The sequence below is a fragment of the Mustela nivalis genome, assembly GCF_964662115.1.
Source record: "Mustela nivalis genome assembly, chromosome: 5".
Taxonomy (NCBI): domain Eukaryota; kingdom Metazoa; phylum Chordata; class Mammalia; order Carnivora; family Mustelidae; genus Mustela; species Mustela nivalis.
In genome coordinates, this window is record NC_139024.1 from 40,794,656 (window position 1) to 40,818,515 (window position 23,860).

Sequence of the window (23,860 nt, forward strand, 5' to 3'; positions counted from 1 at the left end):
TAGCAAGTTGTAACTCCTTAGGAATGGGGAACACGCACAGCTAATAATTGCCAGCCCTTCTTCAAGTGCGGCCCACAGAGATTTTTCTGTTGCCGGCTTCTCCGTTTCACTCGGTGGCACCTTCCGCTCACACTGCTGGCGGTGAGTGAGGCTGTGCTTCCCTGCAGCAGCTCAGGCTGGGTGACAGTCCAGGACTCGAGTCCAGGACTCGTGGGGGGTCCTGGGACAGTGAGTGGTTATGCTGGTGTGGCGGGCAGAGGACCCAGGGCACCTATAATTTCCCTGGGGAGCTGGATCTGCGGCGTGGCCCCTCAGTGACACTCATGCTAAAAGCTTGGCGGTCATTTCTGTCCCCATGTGTATTAAGCCTCCTTCAGGCCAGGCTCTTCGTTCTGTGAGTGCTGAGGGAAATAGCCACCAGTAACTTTCAGGCTCCACCTTCTAGGTAAGATAAGCCCCTGTAATAATAACAGTGATAATATAACTCTATAGAATATCTTATATGCCAAACCTCACATGGGCTTTGCACAGATTAACACAGTCAGTCCTCATGACAACAATATGAGGTTGGAATATATTATACCTATTTAACAGGTAAGGAAACTGAGGCACAGAGAATTTATGTATGCCCAAGGTGACACTGCTAGTAAATGATAGAGCCAAAACTCAGCTCCTGGCGCTCTAACACAATGGACTTACTTTTTGATATTTTGGAATCACAGAGTCCTTTGAAAATCTGTTTTTTTCCCAGAATAGTGATAATCTCTTTGTCACACACACACACACACACACACACACACACACACACACACACACACTTTTATATGTGATGTCAGGAGATTCACAGAATCCTTGCACCTGTCCCTAGCGGCCCCACGGAGCTCAGGATAACTACCTCTGCCTGCCTTGTACAGATGATCTCCACCCGATGACATCAGTGCGGAGCAACAAAGCACAGACATGAGCAGAGCAGGCTGGGGCAGCTGGGAGCTGGCATGAAGGATACCTAGGGAGGGCAAAAGAGGGAACACAAGGCCAGGTGGGGAACCAGAGGGACAGAGAAATGGCCCTCTATCTGGGTCCGGAGCCTGGTCTGTCTTCTGGCCCTTAGGAGGGTCAGGTGGCTTTCTTGGGCTTTTCTTCCCTGTTCTTACCTTAGTCATTCCTACAGCAGAGGTTTCTCAACCCACTGACGCACTGGTTGGAGCAGATGGGAGTGGGGGACTCAGGGACCTGCTTCCTTAAATGACCACTTTCTTCTCCACCTGTGGGACCAGAGAGCCTGCAACATCCCCCCAGCCCCACCCCACCCTCTTGCTCTGCTTCCACATTTTCAGAGGAACCTCTGCCATTTATCCTCAGGTCTTCTTGTCTATTGTCATGCTAACCACCCCACCCTCCTCTAAGGTGTGGGGGTGTGGTGGGGCAGGGCGGTGGTGGAGGCTTCAGATGCTTTCTCCAGTGCAGATTTTCAAGCTGACAAAGCAGAAAGATGACCCTCCTCTCCACAGGTTGATGGGGAAAGTAGATGAGTATTCCAGTAGGAAAAGAACAGTACACCATGTGTTTCAGCAACCTCACTTAGGGGGTCGGGGAAATCCTCCTAGAAGAAAGGTGGGGTTTAAGTGGAGACTCTGGTCAATTGGACTAGTAATATCTTGTGTTTCAGATGAAGTTATATCTCTTTTATATATCTATTGTTTATTTCCTCTTTTTTGGAAATGCTTATTCAAGTCTCTTGCCTGGTTTTGTATTGGGTTGTATGATGTTTTCTTAATGGGACTCTTAGGAATTATATATATATATTCCACATATAAGCTCTTTGCCTGTGGTATTTTTTTGTAAATTGGAGTTCTTGATTTCTTCACTGGAAAAAATTTTTAAAGATTTTGTTGATTTATTTGACAGAGAGAGAGAGAACGAGAGAGCATAAGTAGGAGGAGTGGCAGAGGGAGAGAGAGAAGCAGACACCATGCTGAGCAGGGAGCCCAACGCAGGGTTCCATCCCAGGACCCTGGGATCATGACCTGAGCCAAAGACAGATGGTCTTTGAGCCACCCAGGAGCCCCTCAGTGAAAAGTTTTTTAATAGAATTGTAACACGTATACAGAAAAAATACACAAATCCTAAGTGTACAGCTTAGTAAAATCACAAAAAGTGAACACTTTCATTACTGAGCATGTAGATCAAGAAACAGTATTTCCAGAAGTCTCCTTGCCCTGTCATTATCCTTCCATTGTGGGCAACCATTATCCTGATTTCTAACACCAAATAATTCATTTTGCTAGGTAATCTTAATTTCAGTGTGAATCTATTGATCTTTTCTTATGGTTAGTGCTTTTTGTGTCCCAATATTGCTCTCCTGAGGTAAGAATATATTCCCCTCTGTTACCTTCTGGAGCTTGTTGTTTTGCTTTTCACCTTTGTAAAACTCACATTTCATATCTATAATCCACTTGGAGTTATTCTGCATATTGTGTGATTTGCATATATATTGCCAATTGTCCCAGCATTAGTTATTAAAAATACTATTCCTTCTCCAATGACCTGCAGTGACATCTTTAAAATAAGTCAATGTCCTTAAATATGTGTGTCTGTTTCTGGACTCTCTACTCTGTTCCATTTGTCAGTTTGTCCATTTTTACGCCAGTCCCTATAATGAATCTTGATACCCGGTAAAGCACATCCTCCTACCCCGTTTTTCTTCAGGATGGACGGCTTTGAATTTCCTAATGATCATTTTGTCAAGTTCCATACGAAAATAATGAGATCTTGCTTAGAATTGCACTGAGTCTGTAGACCAATATGGGATCATTCAGATTTTTACAAGATTAAATCACCCAATACAGGAACAGAATCTATTTTCCCATTTATGTAGGTCTTTCATTTCTTTCAGTAATATTTCATAGTTTACTTCATAGAGGACCTCCAGATATTTTGTTAGATTTATATTAGGTTCTTATTCCTAGGCATATTTGATGTTATCATTAAAAGCATTTTTGCAAAAATTTCCCTTTCTAACTTTGATTTTTATATATTGACTCTGTATTCAACATCCTATTAAAATCCCTTATTAATTTCTAGTAGTTGATCTGCTAATTAAAAAATTATATACCCAATCTTATTTTTGTTTCTTTTTTTCCAGCTGTCCTAATGTTTCTCATTCCCTTCCTTTTTGTACCATCTAGACTTTTCAAAATAATACTGAATAGAAGTGGCATTCACAGGCATTCTCAATATGAAAGGAAATCTTACAACACTTTACCTTTACATATGATATTTACTTGGGTGCCCGACACTCAGCTGGTTAGGCAACTATCTCAATTTTGGCTGAGGTCATGCTCTCAGGGTAGTGAGATTGAGCCCTCTATAGGGCTACACACTCAGCCCAGGGTTGGCTTCTCCCTCTTCCTCTCTTCTCCCTGCTCGTGCTGTCTCTATTTCTCTCTAGAATAAATAAATAAATAAGGAATGCCTAGGTGGCTCAGTCAGTTAAGTATCTGTTTCTGGCTCAGGTCATGATCCCAGGATCCTGGGATCGAGTCCCTCATCAGGGTCCCTGCTCAGGAGGGAGCCTGCTTCTCCCTCTGCCTGCTGCCCCCTGCTTGTGCACTCTCTCTCTCTCTCTGACAAATAAATAAATAAAATCTTTAAAAACAAATAAGTATAATATTTACTGTAGCTATTTTTTGGTAGCCATCACTTTCCAAATTCGGTAAGCTCCTTTCTAGTCCTCTATTCCTCAGTGTCCTAAATGGACACTGATTTTCGCAGAGGCTTTTTCTGTTAATGTGGAAAATTATATTGATTCTATTTTTAAGATTTATTTATTTATTTTATTTTTTAATTTATTTGAGAGAAAGAGAGAGTGTGGGGGGCAGGGACTGAGGGAGAGGAAGAGAGAAATTTACGCAGACTCTGTTAAGCATGAGCCTCCTGTGGATTTCGATCTCATGACCCTGAGATCACAACCTGAGCGGAAACCAAGAGTTGACATCCTTAACAACTACGCCACTCAGGTGCCCGATTCTATTTTTATGGTTTAGAATTTTATGCAGAAATTCTCAATCTTAATTTTTATTATCTCTTTGCACTTAGTACACTAAGATATTATAAGCCCCTTGTTCCTATTCTCTATTTTTTCTGCTGGTTATCATGTCTTACTTTCTTGTGTGCCTTATTATCTTATTTCTTTATTATGAGCTATATATTATATTTATAATATTTTGAATAGAGATAACTGGAGAACTCACATGGTGATATCTTCCTCCAGAGAGAATTTCTGTTTATTTCTACCAGGTAGCTGGTAGCACTGATAGCCCCGGCTGCCTGAGGCTACTAGCACTCCAAAGAACTAATCCACTTGTAGAGACTGATGTGATTTGAAGTTGAGCTGCACATCCTGCAAGGGCCTATCTACCGTCATTGCTAGTGTGTACTTTTGGGCTTCCTAATACAGAGTTAGCCTGTTTGGTGGGCCCTGGTCTCTAATCCCAGCCTTGAAGCTTCCAGAAACCATCAAGAGCTTCCTTCAGCAACTCCGTTGACTTCCTGAGTTAGCAAATTCTCCCAAAAAAAGTAGATCCAAATTTTGAACACGTCTGCTTGGGCCTCTGTTTCTCTCTCACATCCTAATCCAGGTTAACTTCAAAGTTTTCAGAAATAAATTTTTATGTTTTGTCTAGCTTTGTAGTTTTCAGTAGAAATATTACTGTGAATTCCTTAGCTTGCAATTACTCAACGTGAAAGTCCTTGATTGATTTATCAATTGTTAAAAAAACCTTGCATTCCTGGAATAAACCTGATTTAGAAGAGACTTACCTTTTTTAAAAAAAAACATATTACTGGATGGGATCCAGCTTAATATTCTGTTTAGGACTGTTGATTCTATGTTCATGAGTGGATTGACCTATAATTTTGCTTTCTTGTGCAGTTCTTAGGCTAACTTCATAAAATAACCTGGTATCTTTTGACATGTATTTTGATTTTTTAAAATATTCTTTTGATATTCTCTAGAAGAATTTATGTAAGACTGGTACTATTTCCACCTAAACCTTTGCTAGAATTTGTTGGTGAAGACATCTGCACCTATCATTTTCTTTGTGGGAAAATTTAAATTAAAGATTTTTAAATTAAATTTTTTAAAATAAAAAAGCAACATTTAAAAAATAATTTTCAGGTTTTTATATTTTTCCTCTTATCAGTGTTGACTGTTATGTTGTATATCTCTGGGAATTTGTTCATGACATCTAAATTTTAAAGGTTATTGGGTTGTTCAGAATAACATCTTTTAACAATTACCATATGATCTCTCTGATACGAGGAATTTGGGAGGCAAGGTGGGGGGGTTGTGGGGAGTCGGGAAGGAAAAAATGGAACAAAATGGGATCGGGAGGGAGACAAACCATAAGAGACTCTTAATCTCACGAAAAAAAAACTGAGGGTTGCTGGAGGGTAGAGGGGTAGGGAGAGGGTGGCTGGGTTATGGACATTGGGGAGGGTATGTGCTATGGTGCTGTGAATTGTGTAAGCCTGATGATTCACAGACCTGTACCTGTGGGGCAAATAATACATTATGTATTAATAATAATAAAAAAAGAATAACATCTTTTAATTTTTTTATGTTTGTAGCATATACAGTGATGGCTTTTTCATTCCTGATAGTGGTTATTTTTGCTTTCCTTTTTGCCAGATCAATCTTATTAGAGTTCTATTGGTTCTATCAGTCTTTTCAAAGAACCAATATCTGGCTTTAATTATCCTTTCAGTTGTATGTTTGTTTTCTAAATCAATGCTTTCTGTGCTTACCTCTTTTATTTCCTTCCATCTACTTTAATTTGTTTTTCTTTCCCTACCTTGTAAATTGAATTTAAGCTTTTCTTCCTTTCTGAGATGAAGGTTAAGGTTATAAATTTCTCTAGAAGAAATGCTTGGCCTACATTCCATGAGTTTTGATGTGTACTATTTTTTAAGTCATTTTCTTAACATTTTCTAATTTTCATTATGGTGCCTTCACTGACCCATGAGATTTTCCAGAAGTACATTGCTGAATTTCCAAATGTACGGAGATTTTCTAGTTATAGTTTTGTTGCTTATCTCTAATGTTTATTGAATTCAGAGTTATATCAATTCCAGTCCTTTAAAGTTTGTCAAAAAGGCTCTTTAGCTCTGTATATAGTAAAATTTTTGTAGATGTTCAACAAAGGCTTGAAATGAATTTTTATTATGTAATTTTTGCATTCATTGTCTTAAACATGTCTGTTATGTCAAGTTTGTTGATTTGTTTTTCATCTTATTTATCCTTACTAGGATTTTTTGGCCTGTTTTATAAATTCTGAGAAAGAAGGATTAAAATCTCCCACTATGAATGTAAATTTGCCTGTTTCTGCTTCAATTCTGTCCACTTTTGATTTTTGCCTTTTGAGCTTATATCAGTAAATGCACACAAATTTATATTTATATTTTATTGGTGAATTGAGTCATTTGTTACTACGAAATGAGCCTCTTTATCTCTCTTTGTCTACTTTATTTGATATAATACAACAATACCCATTTTCTTTTGGTTAGTATTGACATGTGATATCATTTGCATTCTTTTATGTTCAACTTTCCTGTATCTTACATTTTCAGTGCATCTCTTCAAACAGCATAAAGTTGGGTGTTGTTTCTTGATCCAGTATGACAAACTTTTAGCATTTCTGAATTACCAAGTTGAACAATATTTGTTTGTTAAATGGAACATTTGGTCCATTTATATTTAGGAATAATTTACATGTTGGTTTTAAATCTGTCATCCTACTCTGTCTTTTTTATTGTCCAACCAATACGGTGTCTTTCTTTTTTTCTTTCCTTACATCTTTTCTTTTGGATTGGTTACTTTTGGTTTTCCTATTTAGGCTTTCCTATTTTAGTCTGAACACACATATTCTTGCTATTTGTCCGTGGCTCCCCGGAAAACAGCATGAACTCTTGGCTTATCGTACTAGCGTGTTAATTAGCTACTTTAACTGTTCTCCAAGACAACGCAAAGATCTCATAACACTTGCACTTCGCTTATATCCCTCCTCATTTAAATGATATTTTTGCTTATATTTCTGTTTGGGTTTTTCACCCCCACAATACGCTATTAATATTGTTTTATATAGCCAACGTTTACTTAGAATTATGCATATGTTTGTCATTTTTGTTTTTCTTTTTTCATTCTTGCATCTCCATCTTTCCCTTTGGGAAACCTTCCTTCAGCTTGAAAAACATCTTCATTTAGGGCAGGACACATGTCTGCCTATTCTCTGTTTTAGTTTGTCTGAAAATTCTGTTTCACATTCATTCTTGGAGTCAGTGGGGAAGACATGACATTTATCTTGATTTTAAAAATGGATAAATTCCTAACATGTGCTTTTTAGGGCCCTGTGAGGAGAATTAATGACAGGAAGGCTAGGAACCAAGAAAATCGTTGGCTACACATGTATTTCCCTTATGCTACCTTGAATTTGTCACCTCATTGGCTATACTGTCTGCAATCCCACCAGTGACTTCTGTTTGGTTTACCAGATCTCTCTCTCACAGCAGAAAAACCCACCTTGGTGTGAAGAGGCCAAGGCATGAATGCCTGCTTAGTCTAGTTAAAGACTGTTTTCTTTCTAACACCCTAGGGGACCCAGTCCTACTCAAAACGTAAAATTGTTCAGGGAAGAAGGACAAAGACCAGTTCTTTGGTAGAATTTCTCCCAAAAATCAGGTTAGAAAAGGCCACAGAATAGAGAGTTCCGGAGAGCCTGGGCAGTGGGGCAGGTCAAGGTCAAAGGTCAACCCCATTGCACTCAGACCAAGGAAGACATGGCATTGGTTCTGTTCAAACTTGAGGTGTGAGTCCCCCAGAAGGCAGCTTTAGAGCCTCCTGAACACCCAGATTGCTTACCTCCACCAATCCAGGTCTCCAGAGAACCTGACCTGCCCTCCCACATGGGCAGGACCTCCAGAGCACTGATGCTACCCTCAGGCATTATCAAATTTCTCTTAGAAGGGCAGTTGGAGCTGTGGAGAGCAGGCCAGGCCCTGAGAACAGAGCGACACAGTTTCAGACTCAAAGCAAGCTGATATAGTTTATCTTGAACACGTCCTTTGCCAAAACCAGCTCCTATTCAAACACTGTGCCCATTATCTGAAAACCAGGCCACTGGGAGGTAGGTCCAAAGAAGGTGATGGTTGTATTGTTTTTTTTCCCCTTTGGCTCTTGGGACAACTGGATGTGGCAGATCACGTGGCACTTTAGAGAAAGGAAAGGAGGGGAAAGTAGAGCGGATCATGCACAGCAACCCCCGTGAAATACGGGGCTACCAAAGTTAGCAGTTTGGACTCTGGGCCATTGTAACATCTCTGGCTAACAGAGGGTCCACAGGATGAGGAAATTAACCAGCCCCACTTCCCCAGGGGCTATGCTGGGAGCACGTGGCCCCGGGACAGGGGAGCAGGGTCTGGGTACCAGGAGAGAACTCTGACCAGGCTGCCTGCAGACCCCCCTAGTGTTGCAAGCCCCACTGGGGGAGAAAGGCAGACTAGTCAGTCCTCAGGAGGGGGACTCCTCCCCACACTGAACATTCCAATTCTGGCACCTTCAAAGCACCCCATAGCCTAGAATAAGAAGAGAACACAGCTGTTAGAACAGGGACTTCTCATGGGCCCTGACCTAAGCCATCTGTTGAAAAACATGGGAAAATAAAAAGATCAGCTTACACCCTGATTTGAGAGAGGGAAAGTGAAAAAAAAAAAAAAAAAAAAAAAAAAAAAAAAAAAAAAAGCATTGTATTAATTTCCTTAGATGTTTAAGAACACAGAAAATAGTCATTACATCCCTGTGGTAATCAATAAAATCCTTCCATTCTGTTGGACTCAGTAAAAAAACCAAATCTTTAATGGTGTGATTGTAAGTATTAGCAGGTATACAGGGAGATTTGGGGGGAGTCGTGAATCCACCAACCTGGGCCACCTCCATGAGGACCCCTGGTCCTCCAGTGTGGGCTGGAACTGAGGACTGAGACTTCTGGTTCCTATTCATGTTAAGGTCTCTGATCCTCCTTCCCTGCCCATGACCAAAGTTTCAGTGCGTTCCAGACCTTCTCATTCCTAAGACCCAGACTCCCTCAGCCACCCTAAAGTTCTCCCTGCTCAGACCACAGTGGGTCAGCATGGCCTGGTCCCCACTCCCTGGCTGGAGTTCAGAGGTCAAGGTGCAGTGGCAAAGGCCTCTAGACAATGCCTTCTCCCCAGGAACCCAGCGCTGCTGCCACTTGACTCTCTCAGAGATAGTTTTTTGTCTCTGAGTATAATAGCATGTGTTAATATGCTCAAAAACACAGGCTTTTCGTTTTCCCCATTCTAGCTTTAAAAAAAAACCTAAAATCTAAAATACTGGGGGGCGAGGGTGGCTGAGTGGGTTAAGCCTCTGTCTTCAGCTTGGGTCATAATCCCAGGGTCCTGGGATCGAGCCCCACATCAGGCTCTCTGCTCAGCGGAGAGCCTGCTTCTCTCTCTCCCCCTGTCTGCTGCTCTCCCTACTTGTACTCTCCGTCAAATAAATAAATAAAATATTTTTAAAAAATCTAAAAAACAATTTATAGAAGTATAACATACACACAGAAAGTATACAAGTTGTAAGTGGACAGCCCATTAAGTTATCACAAAATGAATGTAACCATCATCCAGCCCAAGAAATACAACAGGATGCCAGAGCTAAATCCACAGCTAAACACAGTTTTGGACATTTTGCCACGGGCCAGGCGGAATTGAGTGTCAAGCTCTTGTGCTATGTACTCTCTTACTCCTCTTCTGACATGTTCTGAAAGGATTTAAAATTCTTGTACAGTATTGTCTTTGGCTGTGATCCAACTTCTTCTCTCACACCCAGACGGAAGGCTTCTAGAAGGCAGTATTCGGGAGGTATAGTTTGAGTGACCGAATGAACCCAGCCCCGGGCATGCAGGTGTTCCAGGCCCAGGTCTGAGGCTCTTAGGGCTCATCTGTCCTTTATAGATGTCACAGGAGGCAGGACAGTGGACCAGGTTCCCTACTGAAACACTAGAGCATTATTCTCTCTACCCTACAGAGATAGTACAGGGATGTAGGAAGTAGTAACCCAGCTCATCGATTCATGCAACAAACATGGATTAAACATTCACGTTGACCCAGGAAAGACACATAAGGCAGATGGTGTCTCCAACCTCAGGAAGAAAGTTCAGGAAACCAACATGTCAGGAAATAGCAAGAAAACCCTCATAGAATTTGGACTACTGCTTCACTCTGTCCCAGTCAGTCTCTTCCCCAGGAGGAGGGGGCTGGGGTGGCTGACCCAGTGGTAGATAGAATGGGCCCTTCACCAGCTGGCTTTGCTCTTCTGCAGGCCCCGCTATCCCGGTGGGCGTGGACGTGCAGGTGGAGAGCCTGGACAGCATCTCGGAGGTGGACATGGTACGCAGCGCCCTCGGCTGGCGGGGCAGCCTCAGGGCGGCTTTTGAGGTTAAGGTTCTGAGAACGCCTGTGGCCGGGGCAGCTGGGGAGGAGGGCAGGCAGGCTGTGCCTGGGTGGGCAGAGCCAGGGCTGCAGAGGATAGACTTGGGGACTGGAAGTTGGATCAGGTGCTGTGAAGCTAGAACAGGGGTTCTCAATGATATGGGTCAAAGTAACTCGGGAAGTTGGTTAAATGCAGATTTCTGCGCCCCACCAGAGACTTCCTGAATCAGTCTCCGGGAGTGAGGCCCGGCCCCTTACATTTTGGACACAGCTCTCACGTGATGGGACCAGTCAGATGAACCTCACTTGGAGGAGCCCGGGAGGGGACATTCTCAGACAGAAACTCTGCCGTTCGCTGCCCCCCAGGGCCTGCCTTGAACATGCCTCCCCTGCCCAGTCCTTGCCCGGGTCCGCAAAGATCAGGCAGTCAGGGAAGGCTTTTGAAGAAGCCTTGTTTCCGTTGAGACGCGAAGGACAGATGAAGAAGGCGACAGCGTGGAGCGGGCCAGAGGGAGAGCAGGGGAAGGGCCCGGAGGCCGAAGAAACAGGAGTTCTAGAAGCACAAACTAAAACATCGGAGCACAAAGTGAGGAAGGGGTGGGGGCGGAGGGTTGGGCGGGCGGGGGTGCTCCCGCCCACCAGTAACCCTGCAGGACAGCCAGGCGGGGTAGAGGTGCGCTGGTAAAGCAGAAGTGGGCCCTAGGCTCTGAGACCAGCACCACCAGCAGGCATCCTAACGCCCCCGCTCCAGAAGAAGGTGTTTGGGGGCATTTCCTTACTTATTCACACTTGCACCTTGTCTACTGGCTGTGACAAGGGGCCAGCCTCTTGGTTCAAGGCCTCATCAATGCAGGCGAGGAGACACCATTTAACAGAATGAGCTTTCAGGCTGAAATTATAGCAGATATGCAGCTGCCCAAGCCTTCATCCATTCATTGACAACCCCCCTGATTTTTCCATCCTGCATATATTTATTGAGCACCTACTGTGTGCCTTGTCAGGCATCGAGTTAGGACCTGGGGACTCAATGGCACACAGGACACAATTCTGCCTTCAAAGATTCTTTGAGACCCACACGCAAAACTCTCTTAAACGGGACACTGGGTTGTGAAGGCTTCTCCCAGTGCCCACTCACGTGACACTGAAAACTTAGCCAATAGGAAGGGAGCCCCGTGTGCGCAAGTCTGGGCAAGAGAGAACAGGACAATCTCTTTCTGTGGTCCCCATGGCAGGTTCACAGCTGCAGGTTTCACTTGCAGCCCCTAAGGGGGCGCTGTTCTCTGTACTGGGCTCCCACCCCACCTCCCGCCTGCACAACGATGAGCCCTTCTCTTGCCCACCCTAGCGGCACCACAGAGGCAGGTAGCCACCGTCCTGTGGCGGAGCCTCTGGTGTGCATTGCTTTGGTTGATGACGGATGGGTTGTAAGAAAGGCAGCTTGCTAAATACATCTGTCTGGTGTCACCTCCGGCTCCGCAGGACTTCACCATGACCCTGTACCTGCGGCATTACTGGAAGGACGAGAGGCTGGCCTTTCCCAGTACCAGCAACAAGAGCATGACCTTCGATGGCCGGCTGGTAAAGAAGATCTGGGTCCCCGACGTCTTCTTCGTTCACTCCAAACGGTCGTTCATCCACGACACCACCACCGACAACATCATGCTACGGGTGTTTCCAGATGGGCATGTGCTGTACAGCATGAGGTAATGGTCCCTGGGCTCTTGGTCCAGTGTCACGCTCATACGTATGGTCAGCCTGGTTGGCCGTGAAGAGTAGGTCACCATGGTTGGCCTGTGTCTCTATGGTATGAGCCTCCTGATGTCGGTTAGAACTCTCTGAGGATGAAACGGTCACCCTAGTAGCCAACAACTTCCCTGTCACTGGGGCGCTTAAGCTCGGGTGAGGAGACTAAGTAGGCCCGAGTGAGTTGAAGGAGCCAATGACCTTCTAGGCACCTTCCAGCCATGACAGCCCATGATTCTACTTTATTGGTAATAAAGATTTAAAAAGGTGACAAGAGCGGCTCTTGACTGAGTGCTGTTGCAGCCGGCTTCCGCGCTAACACGAGATGATGCAGGCTTATCCTACATCTTCTTGGCCTACTGGTAGGGTTCACCAGAACCTGATGCTAATAGCCTTGGGGTGTTGGTTGGGGGTTGATAACCTCCCAGACAACACTGGGGGAGGCACCCCACGGGCTGAGGGCCACGCGAAGAAAAGGTACAGGTGTGTGCTCCTGACAGCCAACACCCTCAGTGGCTGGGGGACGCAGTAGAGCGCTGATAACACATCCCGCGGAAGACAGGACTCTAAAACTTAGGGTCTTGCCATGCAGAGACTGGGTTTCCAAGCTTCTGAAGCAGCTGTGAGAAGGCAGCCGCTCTTGGTTGTGTTGGTGTTCTTCTTGCTCTGGGCAGGCATAAGAGCCAAGAACTCACTGCACGAGCCAACATGCTTGTTTGGGTTGCCTAGGATTACGGTCACTGCCATGTGCAACATGGACTTCAGCCACTTTCCCCTGGACTCCCAGACCTGCTCTTTGGAGCTGGAAAGCTGTAAGTACCAGTGTTCCCGAAGACAAATCTCCACCTCATTCCCGCTCCAGTCTTTGTGCCCTTTTTGTAACCGTGAGACTGAGTACTGCCTGCCAATGTTAAGGCCTGTTTACTCCAAGGCTGGTGTAGGATTTCCCTGTGGCTTCAGCCACCTCCAAAGCAAAGGAGTCGAATTAACTTATTTTCCTCTCCCCAAAGATGCGTATACAGATGAAGATCTAATGCTGTATTGGAAGAATGGGGATGAATCCCTGAAAACCGATGAGAAGATCTCCCTGTCCCAGTTTCTGATTCAGAAATTTCACACCACTTCCAGACTGGCCTTCTACAGCAGCACTGGTAGCTAATGTTTGCCACGGTCTGATCCAAATGTGGAAGAAAATACCTTAGAAACCTCCAGCCTAGGGGCGCCTGGGTGGCTCAGTCGTTAAGCATCTACCTTCGGTTCAGGCCATGATCCTGGGGTCCCCGCCTCGGGTTCCCTGCTCAGCAAGGAGCCTGCTTCTCCCTCTCCCACTCCTCCTGCTTGTGTTCCCTCTCTTGCTGTGTCTCTCTCTGTCAAATAAATAAATAAAATCTTAAAAAAAAAAAAAAAGAACCCTCCAGCCTTGAACTGTCCCATGCCAATGAAAATGAATGTGTATTCCTAAGTAATGCGTAATTCTGCAAAACATAAGCAACATTGATAAGCAGAAATTTTGAAAGTTGCTCTCCTCTGAAATCCCATGGCCAGAGGCAGCCACTCCTCACAATTCAGCACACATCCTTGTGAACACTTTGATTTTAAGGATGTAATTGTACAGAAGTGGGGTCCTGTTTTACCTGCTACTCTGTAGTCTGATTTGTTTGGCTTAATGACAAGGATGATAGATTTCTGAGGAAATGTATCTCTTACCTATTTTTAGATCTATCAACTTATTTATTTATTTACTTTATTTAACTCCTCTTTATTTACTTTATTTAACTTTAGTCGGGGGAGAGGCAGAGGGAGAGGGAGAGAGAGAATCCCAAGCAGACTCCCCGCTGAGCACGGAGCCCGATGTGGGGTTCCATCTCACGACCCTGAGATCGTGACTTGAGCTGAAATCAAGAGTTGGACGCTTCACCAACTGAGCCACCCAGGCGCCCCTATAGATTTATTTTTAGTGTCTAGTGTAACTCATCTTGGACCCTGGGCCGTGTTTGAAGTTTTGAGAAGATGCCCTTGTCAGTTCTCTAGTCCCACTGTTGTTTCCAAGGGCCGTCATAATAAACACGAGGTGGGGGCCTAAAGCAAGAGGAACATATTTGCCCATAGTTGTGGAGGCCAGAAAGCTGCAGACCATGCTCCCCGCTTAGGCTGTAGGAAGGAATCCTTCCTTGCCTCTCTCTAGGTTCTGGTGGTGCTGCCTTGCTCTAATGCCTGCCTCTGCTGTCACGTGGCGTTCTGTGTCCCTCTCTGTGTCTTCACATGCTGCCGTTCCTGTGTGTCTGTGTCACGAAATTTCCCTCCTCTGTAAGGCCACCAGTCAGTCATTGGATTATGGCCCACCCTAACCCAATATGCCCTCACCGCATCTTGGCTCCATGTGAAAAGACCTTATTTCTGAATAAGGTCACATTCGCAGAAAGGGGGAGTTAGGACTTCAACACATCTCTCTAAGGGACACAGTTTACCCCGTGACAACCCTGCAGTAGCTGCAGGACTCTAAGGGACTTCTCACTTCATTCCGCCTTGTCCGTATGCCGAGAAGCCCAGGCCCTTCCATGCGGAGCTTTTTTGCCCCTGCCCGGCTGCCGGCTATCTCCCCGTTCCCCTGCCTCCACGCACACCCCTGTGCCCCCAACATCAAACACTGGAAAAGACCGAGTCTCAGTCAAGGTGGTGTGAGTCTCCGAACCACGCAAGCCGCTTCACTTTATGCCCACGGGCTCGTCCTCGTCCCTCTCTTCCCTTCTCCGCCGGTGCCTGTTGTCACCCAATCTTCTTTCCTCATCTCTTCTTGGCAAGTTCAAACCTACTCTCTTTCTAAAACCATTCTTAAGAATGTCTTCTATAACTTATTACTATGTGTCACTGTTTTGAGCGCTTTATAGGAATTAATAATTTCTACCCAACAAACCTATGATGTAATTATTATGCCTCATTTATGGGTGAGAAAACTGAGACTCAGAAGGATTAAGTTGCTTATTGAAGTTGCATAGCTAGCAGGTGGCCAGACAATCTGCCTTAATCACTCTGTGCTCTCCTCTTAGATGTTTTCTGTATTGAAAGAGAAGCTGGCTTGTTTGTTTATCTTGTCCCCGCTCCTTTCTGGAGTCCAGATTAAAATGCATCTTCCTCTCCCATTATTTACTATGTACCAACAAGGAGCTTTATCATCCCCGCCCCTCCTACTGCCCCAACCACCAGGAGCTGCGATCTCACCCCAGAGTGCTCTGTTTGGAACACAGAATGTACATTTTTAAAGCTCTTGGTTCCCTCTTACTGTTTCCAAGGCAACTCTCCCTGGTTTTCTTAGAAGGAAAGGATAGTGGAATAGTCCTGAACAGAATGAAGGCAACTCTCAGCCTTCCCAGAAAGACTCTGTACAAACCTAAGGAACAACACGATGCGCTTCGTGGGTGCCAATTTAAGTTGGGAACATAATGCTGAGATGACAGGGCAAAGGGATGAATGAATGATTAGGAGTTTCTGTCGTATCTGCAGATCACTGTCTCTTTTCCCACTCCACTAAAAGCCCCTACCTCATTCAAACCGCCGAGGGACCTACAGAGTAACCGAGTGTCAAGCTTGTCTGGACTCAGCCTATCGTTCCGGCCTTTCACTACGGATCCAACCCTCCCCTCACCTGACTCAGTAGTAACCTTCCATGCGAGCCAGGTAGACTTTGTTCCCTCTGCAGCGTTTTTCTGGGGGGCAGCCCGCGCCATTATCCCAGCTGCGCTGAGCTGGAGAGGGGTGGGTGTGTGCACACCCCTGTAGTCTAATTTTGACATTTGTACCGTCCTTGACATCATCTTTGGTCCCAGTGGTTGGTATCGATCCTGTGGCTCGTTGGACGCCTTACCGTTTTAGTCCTTGTTGACAACCATCCATCTGGTGATGCAATGGAGACAGGCTGAGCTGACCCAACGTATGACAAAGGGGACAGTCCTACCGCAGCTCTGCCGGCTCCTGCCCCAGTGGTATTGGTCCCAACAAAATGGAACCAGTCCTGCTTCTTAGCCTCCTGAGTAGTGAGTCCTCAGGAATACGGTTGTGGGTGGAAAATAATGACTACCAAACAAGCAGCTAACCCTAGCTTTCTCTCTACCTGCCCCCAAAATGTTAGGGGAAGAGAAGAGAGGTTAGGTAATGTTGAATAAAACAGAACACGTATTAGGTAGTGGCAAGATCCTTATTGATAGGAGAGAGGGCTTAGATATTAGAGAGGAAATGTAGTAGAGTAAGTCAATGGATCATTAACTTTCTCCTGAAGATCAGAGCAATGAGGTGGGGGGGGGCGGGCAGGGTCTCCTAAGAAACAGTTTGTTCTTGCCTCTCAAACTGGACCTCACTGGCTTCTTCCTGTGTCCCCCAGGCTGGTACAACCGTCTGTACATTAACTTCACATTGCGACGCCACATCTTCTTCTTCTTGCTCCAAACCTATTTCCCTGCCACCCTGATGGTCATGCTGTCCTGGGTGTCCTTCTGGATCGACCGCAGAGCTGTGCCCGCCAGAGTTTCTCTGGGTAAAAGCATGTGCTGGGGTGTGGGAGGGTGGTTTCTTTCTTTAGCTGGTCACTATAAAGAGAAAAGGTAAAATCATCATTCAGAGCTCTTACCTGATGGGCTGCCAGAGCCAGAAGGAGCAAACGTTCCTCCTGCTTGCCGCCTTCACCATTTGCACGCTGCTCTCCGTTTCCTAGACTACTTCATGAAAACCACAGGGAGCTAAAACTATGTCAGCTTTGCTCCAGTGACTTCAGAAAAATCAAGCCTGTTTGGGGGATGGACTTCCCTCACCAGCAGTCTCAGGTCCCAGTACTTCGATAAATAAGATGATTCTGCAAATGCCAAAACCTTATTTTGTAAATACAAAAATTGTGTGTGTTGGCCTTGGTTGGGTAGACTGAGAGTCTGAAGGTAGGGCGGGGTTAGGGGATTTGGGGGAGGGAGAGGGCTGTACTCCCTGGAGTTGTGGTTTTAGTCCTCGCAGACCCAAAATTCCAGAGGGAACGGTAACAGCTTGTCATGGTCAGCTTGGAGGAAATCAGCCTGGGCTCCGAGGAATGTGAGGGTTTAACCGAGCAAGGCGCAATGAAGCAGCTAGCATGACAGGACTCCAGGAATTCCCACAGTCTTCAGAGACTGAATAAATATGGCTCAGAGAGGGAATGAGGCCATTCCCTGTGGTGTGGGCAGTTTCCTTCAGGGGTGACCTTCAGTCACTGTTTCGCATTCCACATCTGACGGGGTCCTTTGCCAAGCACTGCCCATCGGATCAGCCACACCACCAACACCCAGGCCCCGGAGGGGGCTGACCGGCAAAGGAGACAGGCAGCCCGGAGCAGTGGAGCAGATCTGCAGCCTGGATGTTTCCATGCTCCGGGGGATTTCTTGCTGGGTTTTAGACAGGGAGGATGTAAAATGGTGACTGTGTGACGCGTGGTGGGGGACAGTGTGTACCCTCGTCAGCAGCTGACCTAACACAGCCTGTTTGCAGGTATCACCACCGTGCTGACCATGTCCACCATCATCACGGGCGTGAACGCCTCCATGCCCCGCGTCTCCTACATCAAGGCGGTGGACATCTACCTGTGGGTCAGCTTCGTGTTCGTGTTCCTGTCGGTGCTGGAGTACGCAGCCGTCAACTACCTGACCACCGTGCAGGAGCGCAAGGAGCGCAAGCTGCGCGAGAAGGCGAGACAAGCTTCAGTCACCTCTTACGGGGGCCCAGGCTGGTTCCACAAGAGTGGCAGGGGCGGAGGGGGACGTGTAGAGCAGGGCATGTTTGTACAATATGGGGGAGGATCTCTGTTAGACTAGGTTCTAGCTTCTACCGCTAAGGATCCCACAAGGCAAAAAGTCTTCAGACCAAGACTAGGGATAGGAAGACTTGGGTTCTCAAGTCTAACTCTGCCCCCTCTGCTGGGCCTCTGTTTACTCATCTGTAAAAAAGGTAGAGAGGGGGGCACTTGGGTGTCTCAGTGGGGGGCGCCTGGGTGGCTCAGTGGGTTGAAGCCTCTGCCTTCAGCTCAGGTCATGATCCCAGGGTCCTGGGATCGAGTCCCGCATTGGACTTTCTGCTCAGCAGGGAGCCTGCTTCCTCCTCTCTCTCTCTCTGTGCCTGCCTCTCTGCCTACTTGTGATCTCTCTCTGTCAAATAAATAAATAAAATCTTAAAAAAAATTAAAATAAAAAGGTAGAGAGGAACCCTCAGCTCACCTTCCTCCCAGGGTTGTTGTAAGGGTCCCAGGAGGTAATGTATGCAAAAGTTGTCCTGGAACTGTGGGGCTCTGGACAGACATAAGATATCACTATTACTGTTGGACATGCTTAGGGAAGGTACCTGCAGATCCTATTACCAGACAAGGAGAGAGTTCTAGAATTAAGAACCCCTGTATTTATCTGTACTCTGACCCAGTGAAAACTCAGGCACATACAACTTTAGCCTTTAGAATCTTTGGAAATACTATATGCTACCTATACCATACTGCACTATCCTATATTAACCTATGGTAGTTATGGGAGAGAATACAAATGGGGAATTTGGGCTGTGTGTGGGCCTTTGATACAGGGAGGGAAAGTCCATTCCATTCATATTCAGACTCTTCTTATTCACAGGAAAAAATAAAATGCCAACTTGTTACCAAATCATTGGTCACCATGGTGCTAATCAAAATGGGTGTTTAGCTAGAAGTTATACAAATCGGGACATGAAAATCCCACATTTATGCACATCTAGGTGGCTGGTAGCTCCTTAACATAAGGGAGCTTTAAATTTTCAGAAAAGAGGATGTGTTGTTACCTTTCCAAAAAACAGTTTTTCAATGCCCACATTATACCTAAATATATTATAGTAAACCTATATATATTTCTAAATATTCTACATATATTCTAAATATTTCTACATTGTCTCCAAATAGGTTAGACTGTTTAAGAATTTGTTTTCTAAATTCTATTCAAACCTTTTTCACTTTAGCATTTGAGTATTCATTCAGATTTTCAATAATCTGCACATTGGTCATTGTCAAGCACTTTTGGATCATATTTATTTATTTATTTTTAAAGATTTTTATTTATTTATTTGACAGAGAGAAATCACAAGTAGACGGAGAGGCAGGTAGAGAGAGAGGAAGGGAAGCAGGCTCCCTGCCGAGCAGAGAGCCCGATGTGGGACTCGATCTCAGGACCCTGGGATCATGACCTGAGCCGAAGGCAGCGGCTTAACCCACTGAGCCACCCAGGCGCCCTGGATCATATTTAAACACAAATTTTGATTTATAAGCCAATGAACTTTCCTGTCTAGAGCTGTTGGAAAAATAGCAAGCCTTCAAGTATGGGCCCATGAATCGTAAGCCGGTACCAGCTGGAAGCCCACTCTTTGCTGACTCAGATTGTGAGGGGAAGGGAAACCATTTTCTTCCTCCCAACTCATAATTTCTTTTTTTTTTTTTTTAAGATTTTATTTATTTGTCAGAGAGAGAGAGAGGGAGAGAGCGAGCACAGGCAGACAGAATGGCAGGCAGAGGCAGAGGGAGAAGCAGGCTCCCCGCCAAGCAAGGAGCCCGATGTGGGACTCGATCCCAGGACGCCGGGATCATGACCCGAGCCGAAGGCAGCTGCTCAACCAGCTGAGCCACCCAGGCGTCCCCCAACTCATAATTTCTTAGAAACGTTTTTTTAAAGATTTTATTTATTTATTTGACAGACAGAGATCACAAGTAGACAGAGAGGCAGGCAGAGAGAGAGGAGGAAGCAGGCTCCCCGCTGAGCAGAGAGCCCGATGTGGGGCTCCATCCCAGGACCCTGGGATCATGACCTGAGCTGAAGGCAGAGGCTTTAACCCACTGAGCCACTTGGTGCCCTTTAGAAACATTTTCATACTTGCAGAAGCAGGCACGTCCATAGACTCTGCACTTATACTCAACACTTGTTACCGTTTTGCCATTTTTTCTGTGAGCTCTTTCTCCATATAAATGTATTTTTGTCCGTGCAGTTGAACCATTTAGAAATGCATTGCCGGCACCGGGAACTTTAATGCTTGAATGTAACTCTTCAGCATAAGGACACTCTCCTCCCTAGTCATCTTTTGATTCATGCACAAAGACGTGGAGACCCACAACTGGAATCAGAATGTATGGGTTTCTTATTTTTTTTTAATATATTTTTAAAAGATTTTATTTATTTATTTGAGAAACAGAAAGAGAGAACAAGCAGGGGGAGGAGCCGAGGGAGAGGAAGAGGAAGAATCTCAAGCAGACTCTGAGCTGAGTGCGGACCCTGATGTGGGGGTCGAACCAGCGACCCTGAGATCATGACCTGAGCCGAAATCAAGTTAGAGGCTCAACTGACTGATCCATCCAGGTGCCCCAGAAGGTTTAAAGTCCTGATTCTGATACCAGCTGTGTAATCTCAGGAGAATTGTATAACCTCACTGGGTCTTAGTTTTTGCTTCTGCAATTGAGGACGTTTAGACTAAGTCAGTCATTCCGGGTCCTCAACTGAATGGTAGAATCGCCTGGGGAGCTTCCAATCGATTAGCTGAGAGTGAAGCCTCGATGTGGCCATTTTAAAGAGCTCCCCAGGCGATTCTAATATGCAGAGAATCACTGGACTGAGTGATCTCTGGAGATCCTTCTAGTTCTGCCTTTCTATGGTTCTGGGTAGCCAAGGGGCTTCGCTCCGGGCCCAGGCCACTGCCTCAGCCCCTCCACAAGGCCTAACCATGACTGACACCTTCCTTGTGTTTCCTGCCCACAGTTCCCATGCATGTCTGGAATGCTTCCCTCAAGAACCATGATGCTGGACGGAAGCTACAGTGAGTCTGAGGCCAACAGCCTTGCCGGGTACCCGAGAAGCCATATTCTGACAGAAGAAGAAAGACAAGACAAAATAGTGGTCCACGTGGCTCTGAGCAATGAGTCCAACTCCTCCAGGAAGAAGGGGTTTCTGAAGGGCCACGTGGGTCTTCGCATCTTCCAGAACACACATGCCATTGACAAATACTCCAGGCTGATATTTCCTGCTTCCTACATATTTTTCAACTTAATTTATTGGTCAGTGTTTTCCTAGGGGCCCCGAGGACCTGCCTGGAAAAGAACATCTATCTCTATGGGGCTTGGGCAGCCATCTGCACATGAACCCGCTGACCATGTTCCCCTCAGCAGACAGAGCCGTAGCTCCTGGGCCACCATGGCAGCGCCCCCTTCCTGAGGGGCCCTCCAGCTGCCCTTCCCCTGACCTCGTGGGTTTGCTCCTCATTAATGCTGTGTTCTCGATCCTAATTCATACCTCTCTGGGACTTCTGTTCTTATGTGTTAACAGGTTCATAAGAGCCCCCACCCCTATAAAATGACTCAAATGCCTCCTAGATATTCTTAGACCCTAATGAAGCCTACAATTCAGTTGTGAAGGGACGAGGAAGAATAAAGGGCAAACTTAGAGGTTTTCTGAATAGGAGATGAGAAATAGGATTCAAAAGAGGAAATTTTTAAAAACTGTAAACCCATACCACTAGATTAAGTGCCTACCTAGGAAGGAAAACATGCTCCGATCCCAGATAGGAAACGAGACCCGGGTGAGTCTGGCAACTCTCGTGATTTTGCAATCCATTCAACCATTCATTAAATACTGAGTACCCACCCTGTGCCAGGTCCTGTGGAAATGAACAAAAAGAAGTCTCTTTTCTTAGAGAACTTCTGTAAGCCTGCGGTCATTCTGTGTATGGCAGAGGGTCCTTCCACACTTCTCCCTCCCTCAACCCCCACTGATCCCACAGATTCATTCTGTTTGCTGGTGCTTTTACTCTCTAGGTCTGTTTAGAAAGGCACCTCCAGTCTCTTAGGAGATCTTCCTGAAGCCAGTTTAATCCTTCTTTCCTGAAATCTCCACATAAGACAATTCCAGTGCTGGGTAGAGGGCCAGGGACTTGAGAATTGGTGATAACAGAACTTCGTCTTGGGGAGGAAGGAGCCTGGGTCTGCTGTTGAAATGTGTTCTGTATGCCATCCTACCTCTCTTTCTGAGCTTCTCCCCCAGCAGACAGATGTCCTTAATGGTCCTTGTGTCTGAGCCCTGCCCCCCACCCCCAGAACTCTCTTACCAGAAACGCTCCACATCCTCAAATGGTTTCTCCCTTCTACAAGGTAGTGACTTTCCTCTAATGTAGCTAAGCTCAGATTAGGAAAGCAATCTGATTAATTGAATCTACTGTAAGTCGTGAATGACCATTTCTCTTAACCCTAATTTAGGTGTTTGCTAGTTAACTCAAGTGAACCCCCAACTGGTAGTATTTATGGAAAGATAAAGAACATGATTTTGAGAAAGAGGCCTTCGGTTTGTTTTATAGCACTTGGAATCAGAGGGCTGTTCTGGTGTCCAGCTCAGAGGTCTTGCTTAATAAAAGAAGTTGTTCTGCTCTTTCCCTCTACCTACTGCCCCTTCCGCCTTCCTGCCCAGGGTCTGGGTGTCTGGTTCTTCGGTCACGAGTGTACAAGTGGTGCAGCAAAAGAGAGGATAATCCTGCCTTAAGTCAGGTGAGCTCTGGCTCGTGCAGTCTGCTCCACAGCTCCTGCCTCCCAGGGGGCAGGGATTTTCTAGTTCCTGAGGATTAGAGCACAGGTGGGTACCAGAGCCTCCCGAAGTTTCAAGACAGGGGTCCGTAGATGCCTGATCCTCTCCCGGCTCACCACAACTGCCGCCCAGTGCCCTATGCGTCCCAGCTTTTCCCCTCTTTGCTCTCAGCAGTCCCCCTACACACCTCTGTTCCCATACCTTGTGCGATCCTGGTCCCAGACACCTCCTTGCTTCACCACTCCATCGCCCATGTGGAGGGCCAGACTCCCCTCTCTGGCTACCAGCCCTGATCTGAACTGTGGCCTGCAGCCCACCAGCCCAGAGCTGGTATAATCGGGGCAGGGATTTGAGGAAATCAACTCTCAGGAAGACAGGCTCTAGGCAACAGCGTGGCCTAAGTTATCTTGGCAGTGGTCAGTTTGGGATATTCCCAAGACCACTCTCAGGTTTTAATAATTAACTGGGAGGACTCTCAGAACTCAGAAAAGCCATTAAACTCAGGTTATGGTTTAACATGGTGAAACGATACAGATTAAAATCAGCAAAGGAAAGCAGCCTTTACGGCAGGGTATGGGAGAAATCAGGCAGAGAACTTAAACTTCAACTCTTACCCAGTACAGCTGTGCAGTCAGTGCGACAATATGCACCGAGTACTGTCAACCGGAGAACATATCCACGTCCAGCAAGGTATGGACGTGGGTCCATCTAACTGCTTGCCTGGCTCGCCTTAGTTTCCAGCTCTTCCAGAGGCTGAGCTGACAACTCTTAGCCTAAGACCTCCACCATAAATCACATCGTCTGTATAGACTATCTGGTATGGCCCAAGGCTTCCAGCTAAACAAAGACCCTCCTATTAGAGCCTCATCTAAGGGCTTAGAAATGATCTCCCAGAAGCTGAGACCATGGCCTGAATCTTTTCTTTAGTCAAGGCTGATTGTTCACTGCACAGCAATTGTTTATTGACAATTGTTTATTGGTGATGTTGATTGCTGTGCTGCTACTATAGATCCATGCACTAACATCTTAAAGCATCC

General features: G+C 45.9%; 1 protein-coding gene across 1 annotated transcript in view; it reads left to right on the plus strand.

Annotated features, from left to right (window-relative positions):
* GABRR2 (gamma-aminobutyric acid type A receptor subunit rho2) overlaps positions 1-22,001 on the plus strand; it is a gene marked incomplete at its 5' end in the record, with an annotated part of 44,199 nt that extends 22,198 nt beyond the window's left edge. The window contains 7 exons of the mRNA XM_082730595.1: positions 10,397-10,464; positions 11,986-12,209; positions 12,979-13,061; positions 13,260-13,400; positions 16,625-16,777; positions 17,752-17,948; positions 21,012-22,001. Of these exons, the coding sequence (XP_082586721.1) occupies positions 10,397-10,464; positions 11,986-12,209; positions 12,979-13,061; positions 13,260-13,400; positions 16,625-16,777; positions 17,752-17,948; positions 21,012-21,323 (1,178 nt within the window). The 3' untranslated portion in view covers positions 21,324-22,001. The remainder of the gene's footprint in view (positions 1-10,396; positions 10,465-11,985; positions 12,210-12,978; positions 13,062-13,259; positions 13,401-16,624; positions 16,778-17,751; positions 17,949-21,011) is intronic.
* Positions 22,002-23,860: the final 1,859 nt, after the last annotated feature.